This window comes from Ictalurus furcatus, chromosome 9 (assembly GCF_023375685.1).
Source record: "Ictalurus furcatus strain D&B chromosome 9, Billie_1.0, whole genome shotgun sequence".
NCBI classification, from domain to species: Eukaryota; Metazoa; Chordata; class Actinopteri; order Siluriformes; family Ictaluridae; genus Ictalurus; species Ictalurus furcatus.
The window spans coordinates 23,224,774-23,244,238 of record NC_071263.1 but is presented as its reverse complement, the minus strand read 5'-3'; the positions used below and the strand labels follow the sequence as shown (position 1 = coordinate 23,244,238).

Below are 19,465 nucleotides of genomic sequence, written 5' to 3'. Positions count from 1 at the left end.
CATTCTGTTGACGTAATTTTTAATGCATGTAATTAATTCTATACGTACACCTCAACCTAACACTAAGTTTAAGCTCAGTAACTACTCTTTTAGGTTTTATCTTTTTTTTTTTTTTACTTTCAAGCTGCAGTGTTTTGCGGACCACACAACATACCCACAGACGTCCCCACAAAGTCAAAATCGTCAGATATTCATAATCTTGTGAGAATATTTGGTCCCCACACGGATATACACAGATTCTCTAATCCTAACACAAAGACATATACAGATTCTCAAATCCTAACACAAAGATATACACGGATTCTCAAATCCTAACACAAATATAGACATGGATTCTCAAATCCTAACACAAATATAGACACGGATTCTCAAATCCTAACACAAAGATATTTTCGGATTCTTAAATCCTACCACAAAGATATATATACGGATTCTCAAATCCTAACACAAAGATTTATACGGATTCTCAAATCCTAACACAAAGATATATACGGATTCTTAAATCCTACCACAAAGATATATATACGGATTCTCAAATCCTAACACAAAGATTTATACGGATTCTCAAATCCTAACACAAAGATATATATGGATTCTCTAATCCTACCACAAAGATATATATACGGATTCTCAAATCCTAACACAAAGATTTATACGGATTCTCAAATCCTAACACAAAGATATATATGGATTCTCTAATCCTACCACAAAGATATATATACGGATTCTCAAATCCTAACACAAAGATAGACACAGATTCTCAAACCCTAACACAAAGATAGACACGGATTCCCAAATCCTAACACAAAGATATATACGGATTCTCAAATCCTAACACAAAGATTTATACAGATTCCCAAATCCTAACACAAAGATATATACGGATTCTCAAATCCTAACACAAAGATAGACACGGATTCCCAAATCCTAACACAAAGATTTATACAGATTCTCAAATTCTAACACAAAGATATACACGGATTCTCAAATCCTAACACAAAGATTTATACAGATTCCCAAATCCTAACACAAAGATATATACGGATTCTCAAATCCTAACACAAAGATAGACACGGATTCCCAAATCCTAACACAAAGATTTATACAGATTCTCAAATTCTAACACAAAGATATACACGGATTCTCAAATCCTAACACAAAGATATACATGGATTCTCAAACACAACTAACACAAAGATATACACGGATTCTCAAATCCTAACACAAAGATATACACGGATTCTCAAACACAACTAACACAAAGATATACACGGATTCTCAAATCCTAACACAAAGGTATACACGGATTCTCAAACACAACTAACACAAAGATATACACGGATTCTCAAACACAACTAACACAAAGATATATACGGATTCTCAAATCCTAACACAAAGATAGACACGGATTCCCAAATCCTAACACAAAGATATACACAGATTCTCAAACACAACTAACACAAAGATATATACGGATTCTCAAATCCTAACACAAAGATATACACGGATTCTCAAACACAACTAACACAAAGATATATACGGATTCTCAAATCCTAACACAAAGATAGACACAGATTCCCAAATCCTAACACAAAGATATACACGGATTCTCAAATCCTAACACAAAGATAGACACGGATTCCCAAATCCTAACACAAAGATAGACACGGATTCTCAAATCCTAACACAAATAAGATTTTATTTATTTAATTAATTATTTCAAGTAAAAGCTGTAAAAAGCCATATATATATATATATATATATATATATATATATATATATTTTTTTTTTTTTTTTTTTTTTTTTCCACATATCTTTTTTTGGTCCTCGCTACAGGCTGAATACATGTGTAGTCTGTGATAGGAGTGTCAATCAATCAGTCATGTAGCAAACATCGACACAGTCAGTGACTCTCCTGAGCCACGGGACCGCAAACAGGTGTGTGGTGACGTGAGTCGTGCAGTGGGTTGTTTACATCCTTTTTCTCTTTCCACAAAGAAGGGGTGGGAAACCACTGCTGCGGCTTGTGCGAGACTTTGAACCCACAGGCCGGCACAAAACAAACCGTTTACTTTCAGAGAAAACCTTCGCTGACTTACAGCCTGACTCACACACAATAATCTCTTTAGAATGGAAGATCTTAGTGCATGATTGTTTATACTGTAAATGGAAGCGCTTTTATTCTATAGTATGAGGTTTCACAAGGAATTTCTGACTGAGAGCGTGATCTCTCCGTTACACACCTTTCCAAGAGTGTACTGAAATCATGGAACTGCAGATTCATAACTTGCTTGCTCTATACGAGAGCATGTGAGCACTCGAGCTGCTCGGATGATCAGTAGGTGGCCCCCTCTGGCTTTAGCACGAAATGCTGTGGATGGTTCTGTCTCGCTGTCGCCCAGACGCAGACACATGCACCACACAGACCGACATAAAGCCCATGCGCAGCAGCCGGAGAGAAAAGTGGATTTCATACTTCAAAGTCATGCGTGGCACTTTGATTGGTTGGGAATGTATCTCGTGCAGCCTTTAAAAAAAAATTTTTTAAAAAAAACAACAACAAAAAAAAAGCGCAAGACGTTCAAACATAGACAGAGACTTGATGCGGCGTCTGGCTTTCAAAGGGCAAAGTCGACAGCTGGATTTTTAATGACTTTAAAGAACAACACCGAAGATGGAAGACAAATGAGGCCATGTGTGTTTAATGAGCCTGCTTGCTTCTGGGAATATCACAAAAGTGTCATTTATACCACTGTGGAAAGATTAATAGTGAAAACTGAACAGTGCTGTTGATGATTCTTGAGATATTTCTCTTCTGTGTGGGCAAGCACCCAAGATCGTTGGAAAGAGCAGATTGAGAGGTGCTTGTCTCTGATTAAAGTGATACTCCAGAGTTTTTTTTCTCTGAACCAAATCCTTAACAGCTACCTAATAACCATCACCTCTGTGGTGTACATGTGATTAACACTTAAAAGAATTTCAACACCTTTCCCTGTAGTGGAAGAAGAACCAAAAACATGTTTATTCATGTACAGTACTGTGCAAACGTTTTAGCCACCCTATTTTTTTATGACTTCAGTACAAATACATTTTAGGTTTTCCAAACATTAGTTTTCCAGCACAAAATTAAATGCTACAGAAAAATGTTTATTTGAATGTCAGTAAAGAAAGCGGTGTATTATGTAACAGACCACTTTTCAGACAAAAAAAAAAAAAACACAATGAAGGCTGTGAAGGCTGCTGGGTTTTGTTGCAAAAATAAGAAGCAAGTGCAACAGTCAAAGTCTTGAGAAGAACCATGTCTGGTTCTGCAAGATGCTCAATAAAACTTACAGCTCATTTCCTTATAAAACTGCACTAATCGTACCCGAGGCTACTACTAATTTTATTTAAAGCAAAGGGTCGTCACACCAAATATCGACTTTGTTTCATGTAGTACTGTTTAATGCTCTTTACTGTATTTCTTAAAATGTAGAAACATTTAATTTCATTATTTTGGAAGGCATCTTTGCTCTACAACATTTTTTTTTTTACATCATTTTTTACAGTGTAGGCATGTGCCTACACTATAAAACCGGATAAGTTCATTTAACTCAAACAATTTGAGGAAATTATTACCTCAATTTTTAAGTTGATAAACCAACTTCTTTAAACCAAATACACTTAAATATATCAAAAATTAATTTTAAATTACAAAGTTTGAGTTAAATTTTTGTTATATTTGTGTATTTGGCTTAAAGAAATTGATTTATCAACTTACAAATTTTGAGGTAATTTTTTGAGTTAAATGAACTATCCATGCACACGATGGCATAGTGGTTTAGCACGTTCGCCTCACACCGCCAGGGTCGGGGGTTTGATTCCCGCGGCTCTGTGTGTGTGGTTGTTTGCATGTTCTCCCCGTGCTGCGGGGGTTTCCTCCGGGTATTCCGGTTTCCTCCCCCAGTCCAAAGACATGCATGGTAGGTTGACTGGCATGTCCAAAGTGTCCATAGTGTATGAATGGGTGTGTGAGTGTGTGTCCGATGCTCCCTGGGATAGGCTCCAGGTTTCCCCGTGATCCTGAAAAGATAAGCAGTATAGAATATGGATGGATGGATGAACTATCCGTTTTTAAAGTGTAAGCCTTTTCCAAGATATTGTACGTCTAAGGGCAATTGTTAAATCCCATCACATTTTTTCAAATGTGTGACTATATAACATGAATTTAGAACTGTACCCCAGGGTATTACACCATAACGCAGACATATTCATACTCTCACAGAAAGCGAGATTGTTGATCTTTCAAGTACAGCAAAAACACAGGCCAAAACATTCCTAATGTGAGATGGGGAAGGGGGCGGGGCTTCCAGAGAAGGTCAGTTAATATAGAGTTCAAAACACCTCCGTGAATGTCGATTTGCTCGTCTGCCGGTTAAATCATGAATGAAGAAAGGTCTTTTGGCGTATTGTGGAGCACGCTCCAGCGTACTCTCAAGTTAAAATGTGGACCTCTTACGCAAAATGCAAGAAGATCAAACACAGTCTTTTATAAATCTTGATTTTTGGTATTTTCCATCTCAGCCCTTATCTGCACAAACCCTCCCATAGTTTGAATAGCTCTGCTCTAACATTAAAAATAAAAAAATACATTTATGGAGTTTCCAACATCATAACAAAAAGTAAAATCAGTTCTGGGTATTTTAGAATTTCTCAAAGGGTTTTGTGGAGTCAACAACTAGGGTACTTCCATATTTACTTTAAACTATGTTTGTGATCTATAACCGAGCATGAATTATGCAGACCAGAGGTATAACTAGGGGGATGGATTTTCAGGATCTGGATCTCCCTGAAATATTTTATGGCAGTTCCAAATGTTTATTCAGGTGGTTTACATAACAAACTTACAGCGCAGATGATTATACACATGTCAGATGTGCACATTTTTGCGCAGTAATTGTGTAATAATGATGTTCATAAAAGGCCAACAGCAAATGAAAGCTTCCTTTACTTAGTATAATCACATTTTATGGTAAGAGACAGAATCAGATCAAAGAGAATCATGTCTTTTTACATGCAGACCTTGTTTTACAAGGTAAGGTAAAGTATTACTAGCATTTTCGATGCAGAACTCTCATAAAGGTATTTTATTTTTGACGTCTATTCTAAGTCTTGTCGTTATTGGTATGGTAAGATTGGTTGATGGTAAATCATGCATCGATTGCTGTATGGCATTCACCTGAAATGTATGAGCGTGTCACACTTAGCACAGACCACACTCTGATTTTATTTAGCATACATATAGTCCTCACGTCGACCCCTGAAATTAATTCTTGGCTATGCCACTGATACCACTGCACTGTTGAAGGCAGGAACCTGATTCGTCAGATTCATTCAGATGTTGATTCCATGCATCCATCCATTTTCCATACTGCTTATCCTATGTAGGGTCGCGGGGGGAGCAAGGAGCCTATCCCAAGGAACTCGGGGGACACCCTGGACAGGGTGCCAACCCATCGCGGGGCACAATCACACACATATACATATACACACACCCATTCACACACTACGAACAATTTGGAAATGCCAATCAGCCTACAATGCATGTCTTTGGACTGGAGTTGGAAACCCTCAGAGCATGGGGAGAACATGCAAACTCTGCACACACACAGAAGTGCAAGGCAACCCCCCAACCCCAAAGGTTGTTGATTCACTTGCTATAACAGCAGCTCCGATATTAGATTCAGCTGCAAACCAAAGCACAGGTTTGTATTAATGCACTCATTCTCATATGTTATGCTTTCTAGAGTAACAGCTCATTCTCAGGGTGGATGGTCCACTGGAACAGAACAAAACAAAAACAAGTAATTGTTGATGTGCGGAAACGTTTCACTTATAAAACGAGTCGCCTACACAAACCCTGCATTAGTCTGAATAGCTCTGCTCGAACATTAAAAGTCATTTTATGGAGTTTTATTCAACTTTCCAACATCAACACTGGGAATAAAACAGGAAAATCACATAGAATCGTTTTCATTTATGGAAGGAGTCTCCAGTGTCAGAGCTTTGTAACACTCAAAGGTAACGCTGTTCCGTTGGGTTTTCCAATACGTGGATAATCTTCAGGATGGACTAGTGTGCACTCTGCGGTTTCTCTGTAACAAGCTGCTTTTTTGTGTGTAATTAACTTCAAATGCTAGAGGAAAAAAAAAGAGAGGCTGTTTTTATAGCTGCTATAAAGTAAGTGATCTACAGGACCTAACTTGCTTTGAGGAAACTCCACAACATTCAGTGTAACTGTAGATAGATTTTTTTTTTTAAGTATGATGCATCATTCTTTAATAAATTAAACACTGGCGAAATTACTGTGGTATTCGCAAGACTCCGGGACATGCTGGTGACGCATCACACCACCCTGTTGTTGATGATTTTCCTGTAACAATATGCTGTTATTTTCCTGACGTTAGAGCTTCATTTATGAACTATTTTGCCTTAATGATTTCTTAAAGCATACTACAAAAATACATTTCACATAAAGGTTTATTGCCTGCCCCAAAAACCACTCTCAGACTACAAGCGTGTCAAGTAAACTTTATTTTCTGCTCTTTTTTTTCCCCCAGTGTTGAAATTCTTTTACCGTGGTAATTGCACATTTGCTTACCATGACATTTAATAGAAAACATTTACAAAGGCGTTTCTTTTAACCTGCCCTGACCTGTAGCTAAAATGACACGGCAATTATTTCAGCACATCTGTGTGTGTATAGGACCAAATCCAAATACACACTCCCACACATCAAGGACACGGTCACTTTGTTATGCCAGGCTTGGGGAGTAACAGAATACTACATGTAGCGGCGTTACGTAATCGGGATACAAAAAACTGCTAACTGTAATCCGTTATAGTTATGTCAAAAAACAAAGTAATCAGATTACAGGTACATTTTTTAGAAGAAAAAAATAAAGGGGAATACTATCAGGATTACAATTCTTTTCATTTAAAACCAAAGAAATGAATCTTTTTGACAAAACACAATATAGACAGCTGCTTGATTATAGTTCTGGTTCTCTCTTGCCAGTCGCCGCTTACATGAGCAACCTCCTGGTGCATTTGGTAGAAATGGTTAATTTGGTAGAAATGAACACAAATTGTTCTCTGAAATGCTTTTGTGATGTAAATGAACTTCCAACTTCAATCCAGACAGCAGATTCCGTCACTATTTTCAAAAAACGACTAAAGACCCACCTTTTCCGTGAGCACTTAACTAACCCCTATAACTGCCAACCCCCACAATATTAAAAAAAAATTGAAAAAAATTACTCTGGCTCTTACACCTCTACTCTGCGTACTTTGCTTCTCTAGAACTTAATAAAAAAAATCTTGTATGGTAGCACTACTTGTATTGTTCTCCACTTGATATATTCGTTTTGCTTGTATTTCCTCAACTGTAAGGATAAAAGTGTCAGCTAAATGAATAAATGTAAATGTAATGTTACCCGCATCAGGGACAGTGATCTTTTATTTATTTATTTTCTTAAAACAAATCCAAACATTGAACATGTCTTTAAGCTCTAAAATAAGATCTAAATAAAAGTATTTTAGATCGTATTGCTTTTCTCTTGACTTTATTTACATATGTGCCCTTGAAGTAATCCAAAAATAATCAGATTACATTATGTAACTTATTACATTTTTTATGAAGTAATTTGTAACTGTAACGGGATACATTTTTAAAGTAACCCTCCAAATCCTGGTTGTAGCTGTATATTATTTGTACATTTATTTGTCAAACCTTATCCTGAACAAGATCTTCTTCCTGGTTTCTCATAAACATGTTCACATTTGGGCCAAACACATTTACGGATATTTTTTTCCAGGGAACTTAATTTTTTTTTTTTTTTTTTAGATACAATGCCTTGTGTATGTACATGTGAACCCAGAATTGTTTCCTTTTTTCTGCTTTAGCACTGAATGCCGTCTTAAGATTCAGTAACATGGTGTGCTGCTTTAGAATAATGTTTCAGGGATCAGTAGATCTAATCTATCATGATGACTACTGAACAATGTATGAAAGAAAAGCAAGTAATTTGGATGCTGAGGGAAAGATTATAGTTACACCCACAGCACAGAAATGTGTCAGGGGAAAATTATAAAAAGAAATGAACTGTGTTGAAAGAAAAAGGGGGGGGGGGGGGGAAAGCCTGCTGTACTTTCATTCATGGCAGGAAAATATCTGCAGCTGAGAACAGATATCTGATCAGAGATGTTAACTAAAGTATCAAACAACCACCTAAAGTTGCCATCAACCTTCAAGGACATGTACTGGTTGCAGGTTTGCACCATTGTACAAATTTACAGATTACACCACAAGACAAAAATCCCTCTGGAAGAATGACATGGTCTAATAAAAATCTATAAAACAGAAATTATATATAGGTGCATCTCAAAAAATTTGAATATTGTGGAAAAGTTCATTTTTTCCCGTAATTTAATTCAAAAAGTGGAACTTTCATATATTCTAGATTCATTGTACATAAAGTGAAACATTTCAAGCCTTCTGTTGTTTTAATCTTGATAATTACAGCTTACAGCTCATGGAAATCAAAAATCCAGTATCTGAAAATATTAGAATAAAGAATTTATCATACAGAAATGTCGACCTTCTGAAAAGTATGTTACTTTATGCTCTCAATACTTGGTCGGAGCTTTAATCCTTTTGCACGAATTACTGCATCAATGTGGCATGGCATGGAGGCAATCAGCCTGTGGCACTGCTGAGGTGTTCCGGAAGCCCAGGTTGCTTTGATAGTGGCCTTCAGCTCGTCTGTATTGTTTAGTCTAGTGTCTCAGATTCTTTATGGGGTTCGGGTCAGGTGCGTTGGCTGGTCAATCAAGCACAGTAATACCATGGTCAGCAAACCAGTTACTAGAAGTTTTGGCACTGTGGGCAGGTGCCAACTCCTTCTGGAACAGGAAATCAGCATCTCCATAAAGCTTGTCAGCAGATGGAAGCATGAATAGCTCTAAAATTTCCTGGTAGATGCTGCATTGACTCATCAGCACCAGGAGATGACATGTGCCTCTCAGATGACTTGGATTCTGTGCCTCTTCACTCTTCCTCCAGACTCTGGGACCTTGATTTCCAAATGAAATGCAAAATGTACTTTCATCTTCTCCATGATTGTGGTTGTGTGTACTGAACCAGACTGAGCGATTAAAGGCTCAGGAAAATTTTGCAGGTGTTTTGAGTTAATTACCTGATTAGAGCTCTTCTCAGGTCGACATTTCTGTATTATAAATTCTTTACTCTAATATTTTGAGATACTGGATTTTTAATTTCCATTAGCTGTAAACCATAATCATCAAGATTAAAATAAAAAAGACTTGAAATATTTCACTTTATGAATCTAGAATATATGAAAGTTCCACTTTTTCAATTAAATTACGGGAAAAAAATGAACTTTTCCATGATATTAAAATTTTCTGAGATGCACCGGTACACTCACAGGCCATGTGACCACATGCACATCTCCTCACTCACGCTATTATCCAATCAACCAATCATGTATCAGCAGTGCAATGCATAAAAGCATGCAGATACAGGTCAAGAGCTTCAGTTAGTGTTCACATCAAGCATCAGAACTAAGTAAGAATGGTTCGAGCTGACAGAAAAGCTATGCCAACTCAAATAACCACTCTTTACAACCATGGTGAGCAGAAAAGCATCTCAAAATGCAAAATGTCAAATCTTGAGTGGGATGGGCTACAACAGGAGAATAATAATAATAATAATAATAATAATAATAACTCCCTATATTTATATAAGGCTTTTCTAGGCACTCAAAGCACTTTACATTATACGGGGGGGATCTCCTCAACCACCAGCAGTGTGTAGCATCCACCTGGAGAATGCGATGGCAGCCATAACACCCACCACACACCAGCTATTGGTGGAGAGGAGAGAGTGATGTGGCCAATTCAGGAATGGAGATTATTAGGAGGCCATGATAGATAAGGGCCAGTCGTATCAGCTACTGTAGTAAAACATGCTCTTTTTCCAATCTTCAACTGTCCAGCTCTGATGAACCTGTGCCTTGCATAAGTATTCACCCCCTTGAATTTTTCTGCATTTTGCAGTGTTACAACACTACAAAATGCAACCTGAACCTGAAATGGCTTTAACTGGGATTATATGTCATGAATCGACAGCTCATTACAATGAAGTGAAGAAAAATCCATCCAACCATCCAGCCATCTGTACCGCTTATCCTACACAAGGTTGCGGGGGAGCCTGTAGCCTATCCCAGGGGACTCGGGGTATGAGGCGAGGGACACCCTGGACGGGCTGCCAACCCATCACAAGGCACGATCGTGCACACACTAATTATAGATACGAGATATGTTTAGAGCATTGCAGCTTGTTACTTCTTCATGTGCAAAAAATGGTTCTTTCTGGTGAAACTAGAGATATCAAGCCAACCCGAGAGGTCCAGTTTGTCAACGTGGCACACTTCTATCTTTTGGTTCTGGAAAGTTCCAGCACAGTGAATCAGAGTGCCTCATTCAGACATTTACAAAAACCACAGGCTTATTTTTTTGGCCCTGTTTGGTGCATCAGAATGAATCACGGTGTCTATTGTCTTATGAATGACAGGAGGAACTTAAGTCTGAACACTGCTGAAAAAACTGCCCAGCATTGTTAAATGGTAGAGTTCACACCACAGTGTACACTCTCTCTATCTGTTAAGATCATCTTAATTGTATTAAGCTTCTGGGAACCTGGGCCTTGCATGGTTCTGTGATGATTTGCACTTTGTCTTTAATTATATACACCCACAGCAAATCTATAGTGTAATGCTGATGAAGTAAGCATGTTTGATTTCCTCATCATGGTGTGGTCAGATCACTATGTTGTCAGTTAGACTGCAATTTTTTTAAAAATTTACAGCTATTTGGATAATAAGTTGAGGCAAAAAAATACTGGGTAAGGTTGCCTTTGAAGCTCTTTCACACATGTATTCTGGTGAGGAAACAATCCAAACTACTACTGCTATTATTATTATTATTAGTAATAGTAGTAGTAGTAGTAGTAGTAATAAAGTAGTAGTAGTAGTAATAGTAGTAGTAGTAGTACTATAACATCTCAGTGGTTTTATAAAATAAATAAATATATAAGAAGAATATTTTGTTGCATGGCCAATGCTGCGTTTCAAACTTGGAATTATTTGTTTCTCTGATTGTTTGTTTAATACAGTTATTTGTGTTGCTGTATGAGACCCTAAATAACTAAATTCACATTATTTTTGTATTTATTTATTTATTTTATTTCTGTACAGCCTATGAATTTTGCTGTATTGGTCCCTGAATAACTAAATATTTACAGTATTATTATTATTATTATTGTTAGGAGCTCAAATTAGAACAGGAAGACTTTTGTTTCCATTGCCAAGGCTTTTTCTTTCTTTCTTTACTGATTTTATACAGATATCTGCTTTGTTGTATGAGTTCCTATCTAACTAAATACATTTATTATTATTATTATTATTATTAGTAGTAGTAGTAGTATAACATCTCAGTCGCTTTAGAAAATAAATAAATAAATAATAAAGAATATTTTGTTGCATGTTGTTTTTATTTGTTTCTGTGAAGCCTATGAGTTGTTTTGCTGCATTGGTCCCCACATAACTAAATACCTTATTATTATTATTATTATTATTATTATTATTATTATTATTTTGTTGTTAGGAGCTCAGATTAGAAGAAGAAAACTTTTTTAATTTTTATTGATTTTATACAGATATTTGCTTTGTAGATTGAGTTTCTAAATAACAAAATACATGTATATTATTATTATTATTATTATTGTTGTTGTTGTAGTTGTGCACAAATTTTTGTAAAATTATGTAGCATATTACCGTAATTATTTTTGCACTGTATACCTCAGTTTAACCATACCATACATACAATTTCTCCAGTTCTGTATTTTCTTTTTTAAAACATTGAGAAATGTGTTCATTTTTTTCCAGCTTTAGTCAGCATGACTAGAAGACACTTGACATTGCTGACACTGGAAAAAAGCACGGTACCGACATCGGACGCATTCGGTGTGTGGTGATTCACACCTCTGGAACAACATGAATAGCTCGAACAGACTGAAGACGGTTCCGCTATCTGCACACAGTGGCCTGCATTTAGCTCCTAATGGAAAGACCCTCTACTTCCACTAATTTTAAAACTACTTCCACTTCTTTTAAAAACTGAACAGTCTGTGTATTGTTCCATATGTATGAGTGTTAATCATGGTCAAAGTGCCTGTCACGTGCATATGATCTTAATAATACTTGATGCGTAAACGTACCTGACCAGATCAGTCATACAGGAGCCCACTACTACAACGTCCACCTCTTCAGCCATGTCCTGATCCTGACACACACACACACACACACACACACACAATGAAATAAATAATCCACACAGTAACAGTATGCACGTAATATTAGGACAGAACATTTAGGAGTAGGTTTTAGGTCACCATTTGTGTAGAATTTGCTTGCATGGATATAATGGCATCTGAGACACCAAAATGGATTCAAAACCACATCAAGAAGCGAACACACACACACACTCACAAAGATTCAGTGCTATGATTTGAAGCTGAGATGGAGGAAGCAGCTTGAATTACATTTTTTTTTTTTTTCTAAAAGACTGCCTGCTTACTCTTCTCACCATCCTGTCATGTAAGAAACATTTTCAATAGGTTCGAAATAGCTTTAATTGTGCTCCATATTGGACATGTGCCTATTGCACCTGGGGTGATTATTTCCAGACGTGATTGACGGCAGCCAAGAAAATCCTTCATTAATTCAATCCCCTGCATGTGGGCTATGCATGTGAATAACAGTGTGCTAATCTGCTCAAATCTCTGCAGCAGTCCTCAGGCAGTGAGAACGTTTGTGCTGCTGGTTATGGGACAGCCTAGATTTTCTCATTACCTAGTTTCTGTGCAATCTGTAATATATTAGCAAAAAATCAGGTAGTAGATCTAATAAATCTGACATTCTATAGCTTGTTCTCTAACATGCTGTTACAGGACTTGAAGCATTTTGCAAGAAACCCCAGTGTGAAGTCTAACATGCCTGCAAATCTTAATTGGGGGAGATTTTTACTGTACATCCAAACACTGGGGGATGGATGGATGGATGGTTTGAATATATATTCCAAATTCAATAACGCTCTAAATAATGTGCAGTTTTATAAATGACTGATACATAGCTGATACATCTTACACAGTAGTTCTCAAAAATATTAGCTACAAACTCAAAATGATGATTCACCTTATCAGTCTTTATGTGTTACTAATTAATTACCAGGTGTCTGAAAAGTCAGGAACTAATTGGGGTAAAACTACATGTACATCCTTTTGTGTTTTTAGATTTATTTATTTTTTCCTTACAGATGAAAAAAAAATGGCTTGAACATTAAACGAACGGGTGGAGCTAGTACTTCCTGGTGCTCTCGTTGTTTCCTGATTTTTCAGACACTAGCTTCCTCAATAAGTAGTTCCCATGCAATCTGCAATACATTAGTATCATATAATCAATTAATAGCAATTATTTTGATGCAAGTTCTAATTAATTTGACTTTCTATATCTATAAAACGCCAGTGCTGCATCAATCATGTTCTCTATTATGTTGTTAGAAAATCATTTCACAAGGAACCCAAATCATGTGAAATCAGACAGGCGTTGTGAATGACTGTTATATTCATTATGGGAGACTTTTACAGAATATACTAGTAGCAATTTTAAAATCAGATCTTTCCAGTTTCATTTTTATTGAACATTTCTGCTGAACATTTCTGCTGAACTAAACATTTCTGTTGAACATTTCTGCTAAACATTTCTGCTGAACTAAACATTACTGCTGAACATTTCTGCTGAACATTTCTGCAGAATAAAATCAGATCTAAATCACTTTGACAGCCTATATCTATTTTATTTGATTTTTTTTAATGGCAGTGATGCATTGTGCATGTATTCTGCTCTAGACATTTCAAATAGAAACCCAGTATGAACTCTAACATGCCTTGCAATGATAACTTTTATCTTAACTGTGGGATCTTCACAATAAAATGACAAAATAAATTCTCATGTTTCTTATAGATCTCAGATATGTCGTGTCTGCCTACAAGTAACTCAAGTGTTACTATAGTAACCATAGATTTCAACACAGTCATATAAATACTGCACGTTAGAATGAATTGGCATAGAAGTGCAGTACATACATAAATAAATACACTAATGTCACTGCTTAGAATAAAGAAATTTTAAACTTTACCTACAGTCCAAACGTGCTGTCAGAATAAAACTGTGACCTTTTACCCAACCAGTTAATAAACCAAAGTTCAACACGTGTACTGTTTTTTAACATACTATTTAGTACAGCAGTATGTGAATATTTAACCGACATGAGCGTGGTGTATACATTAGCACGCTTTAGGAAGCCCTCAGCGTTTCCTGATTCAACAAAATCCGACATATTTGTCAATTTACTAAAATACAGAATTGCTAACCTAGAAAAAACGCCACATCCGCGTCTGTTTCATTTTCACTCATGGCCCCGCCCATGAAGTGCTATGCAGTAATGATATCTAGCACCCGGCAGAACAGGCGTTAGCGTGGACAGCCTCACGAAGGACCCCAAAACAACAACCCGGAAGTGGTGAATGTTTTCAGCTAAGCGGCTAGCTACCTCTGTAAATGAAGTAGTAGTGTTTATTTATTATAAAGGTACAGAAAAACAAAACAAAAAATTAGAAATGTCGCGTAATATGATTGGTTGTGGTTTTTAATACTGGCACAAAAAAAATCTGAAAAATAGCGTAGCTGTTGCACAAATGCTGCATTAGCTTGTTAGCTTGTTAGTCTTGCACTGAGCAGAATTTAACGATAAATGTTGTCACTGGGTTGTGTGTAGGGTTTGTTTATTGTGTTAGACAAGAAGGTATTAATTAAACTGTGCAACTGTTAATTTTTATGAAAGTTATTAGCTAGAGGGTTTTGCTTTTACTGGCTGGCATCTAATGCGAAGACAAGTTTATTATTATTATTATTAGTAGTAGTAGTAGTAGTAGTAATATTATTTGCAGTCACAATTCCATGTTAGTTTATAGCTTATATTCGGCATGATATTGCAGTATTAAAGTCAGCTTGGAATCAAAATGGGTGTTTCAGACCTTTTTTGAGTGTTATGCACACCTATATGACAGTATATCTGGAAAAAAAAAATGCACAAAAATACTTTTGGATATACTCTCAGTTTTATTTCATAGTTCATCGCTTTCTTAAAAATGCTTTAAAAATGTTCATGACTCATAATGTACTAGTCTCATGTCCATCCAATTAGAATGTGTGTGTCCCACCCTCAGGGGCGGGTCTTGCTCTACAGTAGCAGCTTGTTAGCAGCAAACATGGTGCGTTTTAGGCTTTGCGTCTTCCCGCGCGCGGTTCTCTTTTCTATCCCTTGGTTGAGACAAAACATTTGGAGTTTATTCATTTCAAAGAGAGTGGAATTTATGCAAATTTTGCAGTTATGTAATTGATGCTTAATGGTGGCGGAATGTTTTGCTACCACAGACTGATCGAGAATTTAATGATATCTTTGTAGACTGTATGGTTTCTCTATTAGTACGAGTAAGTAATGACATTTTATCAAGTAGCATGATGTTTAACTAACATTTAGCTATAATCCTACAATTCAGTTGCATTAGATGCCGCCTTGCCGCGGCTCTTTATCACCACTGGTGCTCACATGCAAGGCTAATAGTCGACCTTGGCGCTAATACGACTCCAAAAACTTCTCAACTAGGCTGTTGTTCCCGTTAAAGTCGACTGTTGTGGGTGATGTTGGTGCACTCTTCTATTATTTCGATTCGACTGGCGTATCTTGAACACTATTGGCTGTTTGGGTAAAACAGTCAAGCTTTTCAACACGCTGTCACTCTAGCTTCCTGTTTCCAAAGGAACTACAGCAACATATAGGCTAGAATCAAAAACGCAGGCTTCAAAAGCCGATTCATAGAGATCTTAGTCCCCCTGAGTTGTCGTTACACAGCACCAGTGCCTCTGTGGAATCCAAACCCCAACTAATCATTATGTTGTGTGATTTTTGCCCAGCAGTATAGAAATCTTTCACTGGAAGATGAACAGCCTTTCTCCAGAACTGGCCCTGAGCCGGATCTCTCCAGAGCTGAGGCCTTTACTTTGCACTGTTGTACGCAATGGCCGTGTTGGTTTAGATTCCACTAACTGCCTGCGTATCACTGACCTTAAATCTGGGTGAGTGTTGAATATCTTCTGTTGATTTTATGAGCCTTTGACAGGTTGGTGTTAAACGGTTTGACTGTTTGGAATTACTATCCATCAGTGCTCTGAACAGAGTGGAAATAGTGCAGATCTGAGTAATGATGGCCTGTATAGAGGTGTCAAACATTTGTCTATCATCCTTTGTCTCTTCCTATTCAGTTGCACATCTCTGACTCCAGGGCCCTGCTGTGACCGATTTAAACTGCACATCCCATATGCTGGAGAGACTCTCAAATGTAAGTAGACATTCTACTAAAGTCGTTAAAGATTCAAGATCGTGAATCATGGATCCTTTCTTAGAACCATGGATTTGCAGTAGCCTCTGAAAAGCAGTTCTGAGCTGGGTTCTGGGATGGAAGGGAAGGAAAGAAACAGGAGTCATTCAGGACTTTGTAGTGGGTGTAATGTGAAGTGTGCAGGGTGGGAGAGGTCGGGGGACATTTTTAAAGCTTGTTTCAGGATGTTTCTGATGGACAGTGATTATTTTTGAGCAGTGTCTTTAGATGCTTGGTAGTTGTGTCAGTTGTATCAGCTATATCTTTACACATCTTCAGTCTTCTGAGGAAGTCGAGGCTTTGTTGGGCCTCTTTGGTGTTATTGGTGGTGTTCAGGTCCCACTTAAGTGTGCCTAGGTGATTATTGGTTGGTTGCCATTTCTGTGTATTTGTGGTTTGGGATTTTGGACATTGGTGGGAGAAGTATTTGGTGGTATTTTTTTTTGGTGGTGCAAAGTATTTGTACCCTAGTAGGTTTAATAGTCCTGAGGCATGTAGATGTAGCTCTATATAACCATATAATACACTATATGGTCAAAATATGAGCGTCACAGTCCCTAATCTGTCGTTCAACATTCCATTCCAAAACCATGTGCATTAATATGGACTTGCCCCCACCCCCCCCACCTTAGCTGTTGTACCAGCATCCACTCTTTTGGGAAGGCTTTCCATTAGATTTTGTATTGTGGCTATGGGGATTTTGTGCTTCTTCAGCTTCCCTTCAGCCGAGGGAAGTTGGGCGTGAACGCATGGCACACAGTCAGAGTTTTAGTTCATCCTTAAAGATGTTCAGTGGGGTTGAGGTCAGGGCTATGGGCAGGCCGACTGTGCTCTTACGCACCAACCTTTGCACACCATGGGGTTCACTTTGTGAACAGAGGCATTGCCATGCTAGAACATGTTTGGGCTCCTTAGTTCCAGTGAAGGCACACAAAGACATCCTAGACTTCAAACATGTGCTGACAGTTTTTTACCAACCAGGTGATGGCCAGGTGTCTTCATACATTTTGCCATATAGTGTTGATCAACCAGAACCACCCTAAGTGATTGCTTACATGTCACAAGCTATTAAAAATCACCTTAATTAGAGGGTCATAAGATGACAAATACTTATAAAATTGCGTTTTGCCATTGTGCATGCATAGCAAGTTTATTAAAGCAGTAGTGGGTATAGACTGCTATGAAAGCAAACCTGCAACGATAGAGTTGATTCAAGTGTTTAGAAGGCGTTTAAATAGTGACAACCACCCTATCAAACACCTTCTCTAAGAATAAAGCTGCTTTTTTTTAATTTCAAAATAAATTTGGCTGGAATTGCTTTAGATAATATTTTCCATTAAGGCTGAGTTTATACATAGCCAACTGGATACATGAAACAAGCAGATTGGCACACAGAGCCAGCCTAGAGGAAAGTGTTCTGGGATACTAGCAAGCTTCCATTTTGTTTATGCCAAGTGTGTATTATTAATGGTGTGTGATGTAAAACGTCTGTTGAGATTCGATCATGGCTTTATCATCTGCATTTACATTTGCAGCGTTTTAGGTACTATCTTTTAAGGAGAGGATCCCTGCCAACTTTTCTCTTGGCTCAGAAATAATGGCGTAACTCACCAGAGAGGTGTTAGTGAGCAATCTAGGTCACGGCACCAAGTTGTAAGAAATTGGGAAATAACGAGTCATTAATTGGGAGACTTGAGAGGCTTTGATCAACCAGACCCTGACGTTTATTGCACACTTTAAGAATCTTCAGATTAGCCTTCGAAGAATATTTTCAGAAATGGACTCACCAGCTTACTCTCATGATGGAGAGGCCAGCTTGTGTACAGAGAAGAAGTGAAGGGAGCATTGGAGAGATAAGAGAGAAGCAGGCCTGTATCTGTGAGTGCTATCAGATCTGACCTCGATGTGTTCACTGACAGTCAGTACGTTTACATGGACAACAATAATCTGATATTAACCTGATTAAGACAAAACTCTGATTAAGAAACTAACATGTAAACAGAGATTATTGATTACCTTAATCTCACTAAAGTCATACTCGAAGTAAACACAAATTGAATTAAGACATGTGGAGTATTCCTGTTTTAGTCGCATTATCGACGTGTATTACAGACATGTACACACCTTAATCACACTATTAACGTCATGTGGGAGTTTTCACTGCATAATGTGACAGGACACGTACACACACGGCAGTGCTCGACCGTTTAACGGGAAACGAGAGCACGGCTGTGTCCGAAACCACGTACTTACCTACTATATAGTAGGAGAAATACATGTATTTCGGCTACTATATAATATGTAAGTATGCGGTTTGGGACGCAGCCCACGGCTTCAAGCAGTCGTCTATTAGCACGTACAGCATGACAAATAATTAACCGCACTTGAAGCGTTCGTAAAATTAAAAATAAAAACATCCAAAACTGTATACGGTACCATAACGAAGACGAACTGTATGTTGATGCGTGAAATTCTGGAGGGAAGGTCGGACGGCGTGGCGCGGTGACGTAATGACGTGTGCCGTTAATCGATCTATGTTCTATAACATGCAAAACGGGAACATGAAAGGAATATTCTAAAAGCGACTCATGTAAACACCTTAATCAGAATATTGTCTTATTCAGAATAAGGTCAATAATAAGATTACTGCTGTCCATGTAAACGTAGTCAATGACCCGTCTTACCAACACACAAGAAACGAGACACACAGCGTTTTTATAAACACCCTAGGCATAACTGGTCATGCACAATATGAACTATTTTAACAAATGGTCATCGAATCATATTTCCTTCACTCAATCAGAAGAATGAGTTATAAACATACCCCCATGCTAGTACAAATAAGGG

General features: G+C 37.5%; 2 protein-coding genes across 6 annotated transcripts in view; one reads left to right on the top strand and one right to left on the bottom strand.

The window, feature by feature from the left end:
- The window catches only part of rbks (ribokinase), a 45,934-nt gene extending 31,303 nt beyond the window's left edge, over positions 1-14,631 (bottom strand). Inside the window, exons 1-2 of one of the 3 annotated variants that reach the window (XM_053633283.1) lie at positions 14,552-14,631; positions 12,338-12,402 (exon numbers count right to left, since the gene is read on the bottom strand). In XM_053633283.1, the coding sequence (XP_053489258.1) occupies positions 12,338-12,393 (56 nt within the window). In that variant the 5' untranslated portion in view covers positions 12,394-12,402; positions 14,552-14,631. Of the gene's footprint in view, positions 1-12,337; positions 12,403-14,316; positions 14,511-14,551 lie in introns of those variants that run through there. The other 2 variants (XM_053633282.1, XM_053633284.1) reach the window with 2 other exon arrangements.
- Positions 14,632-14,672: 41 nt separating this feature from the next.
- The window catches only part of babam2 (BRISC and BRCA1 A complex member 2), a 90,086-nt gene continuing 85,293 nt past the window's right edge, over positions 14,673-19,465 (top strand). Inside the window, exons 1-3 of one of the 3 annotated variants that reach the window (XM_053633278.1) lie at positions 14,673-14,768; positions 16,158-16,316; positions 16,503-16,579. In XM_053633278.1, the coding sequence (XP_053489253.1) occupies positions 16,180-16,316; positions 16,503-16,579 (214 nt within the window). In that variant the 5' untranslated portion in view covers positions 14,673-14,768; positions 16,158-16,179. Of the gene's footprint in view, positions 14,769-14,802; positions 14,983-16,154; positions 16,317-16,502; positions 16,580-19,465 lie in introns of those variants that run through there. The other 2 variants (XM_053633279.1, XM_053633280.1) reach the window with 2 other exon arrangements.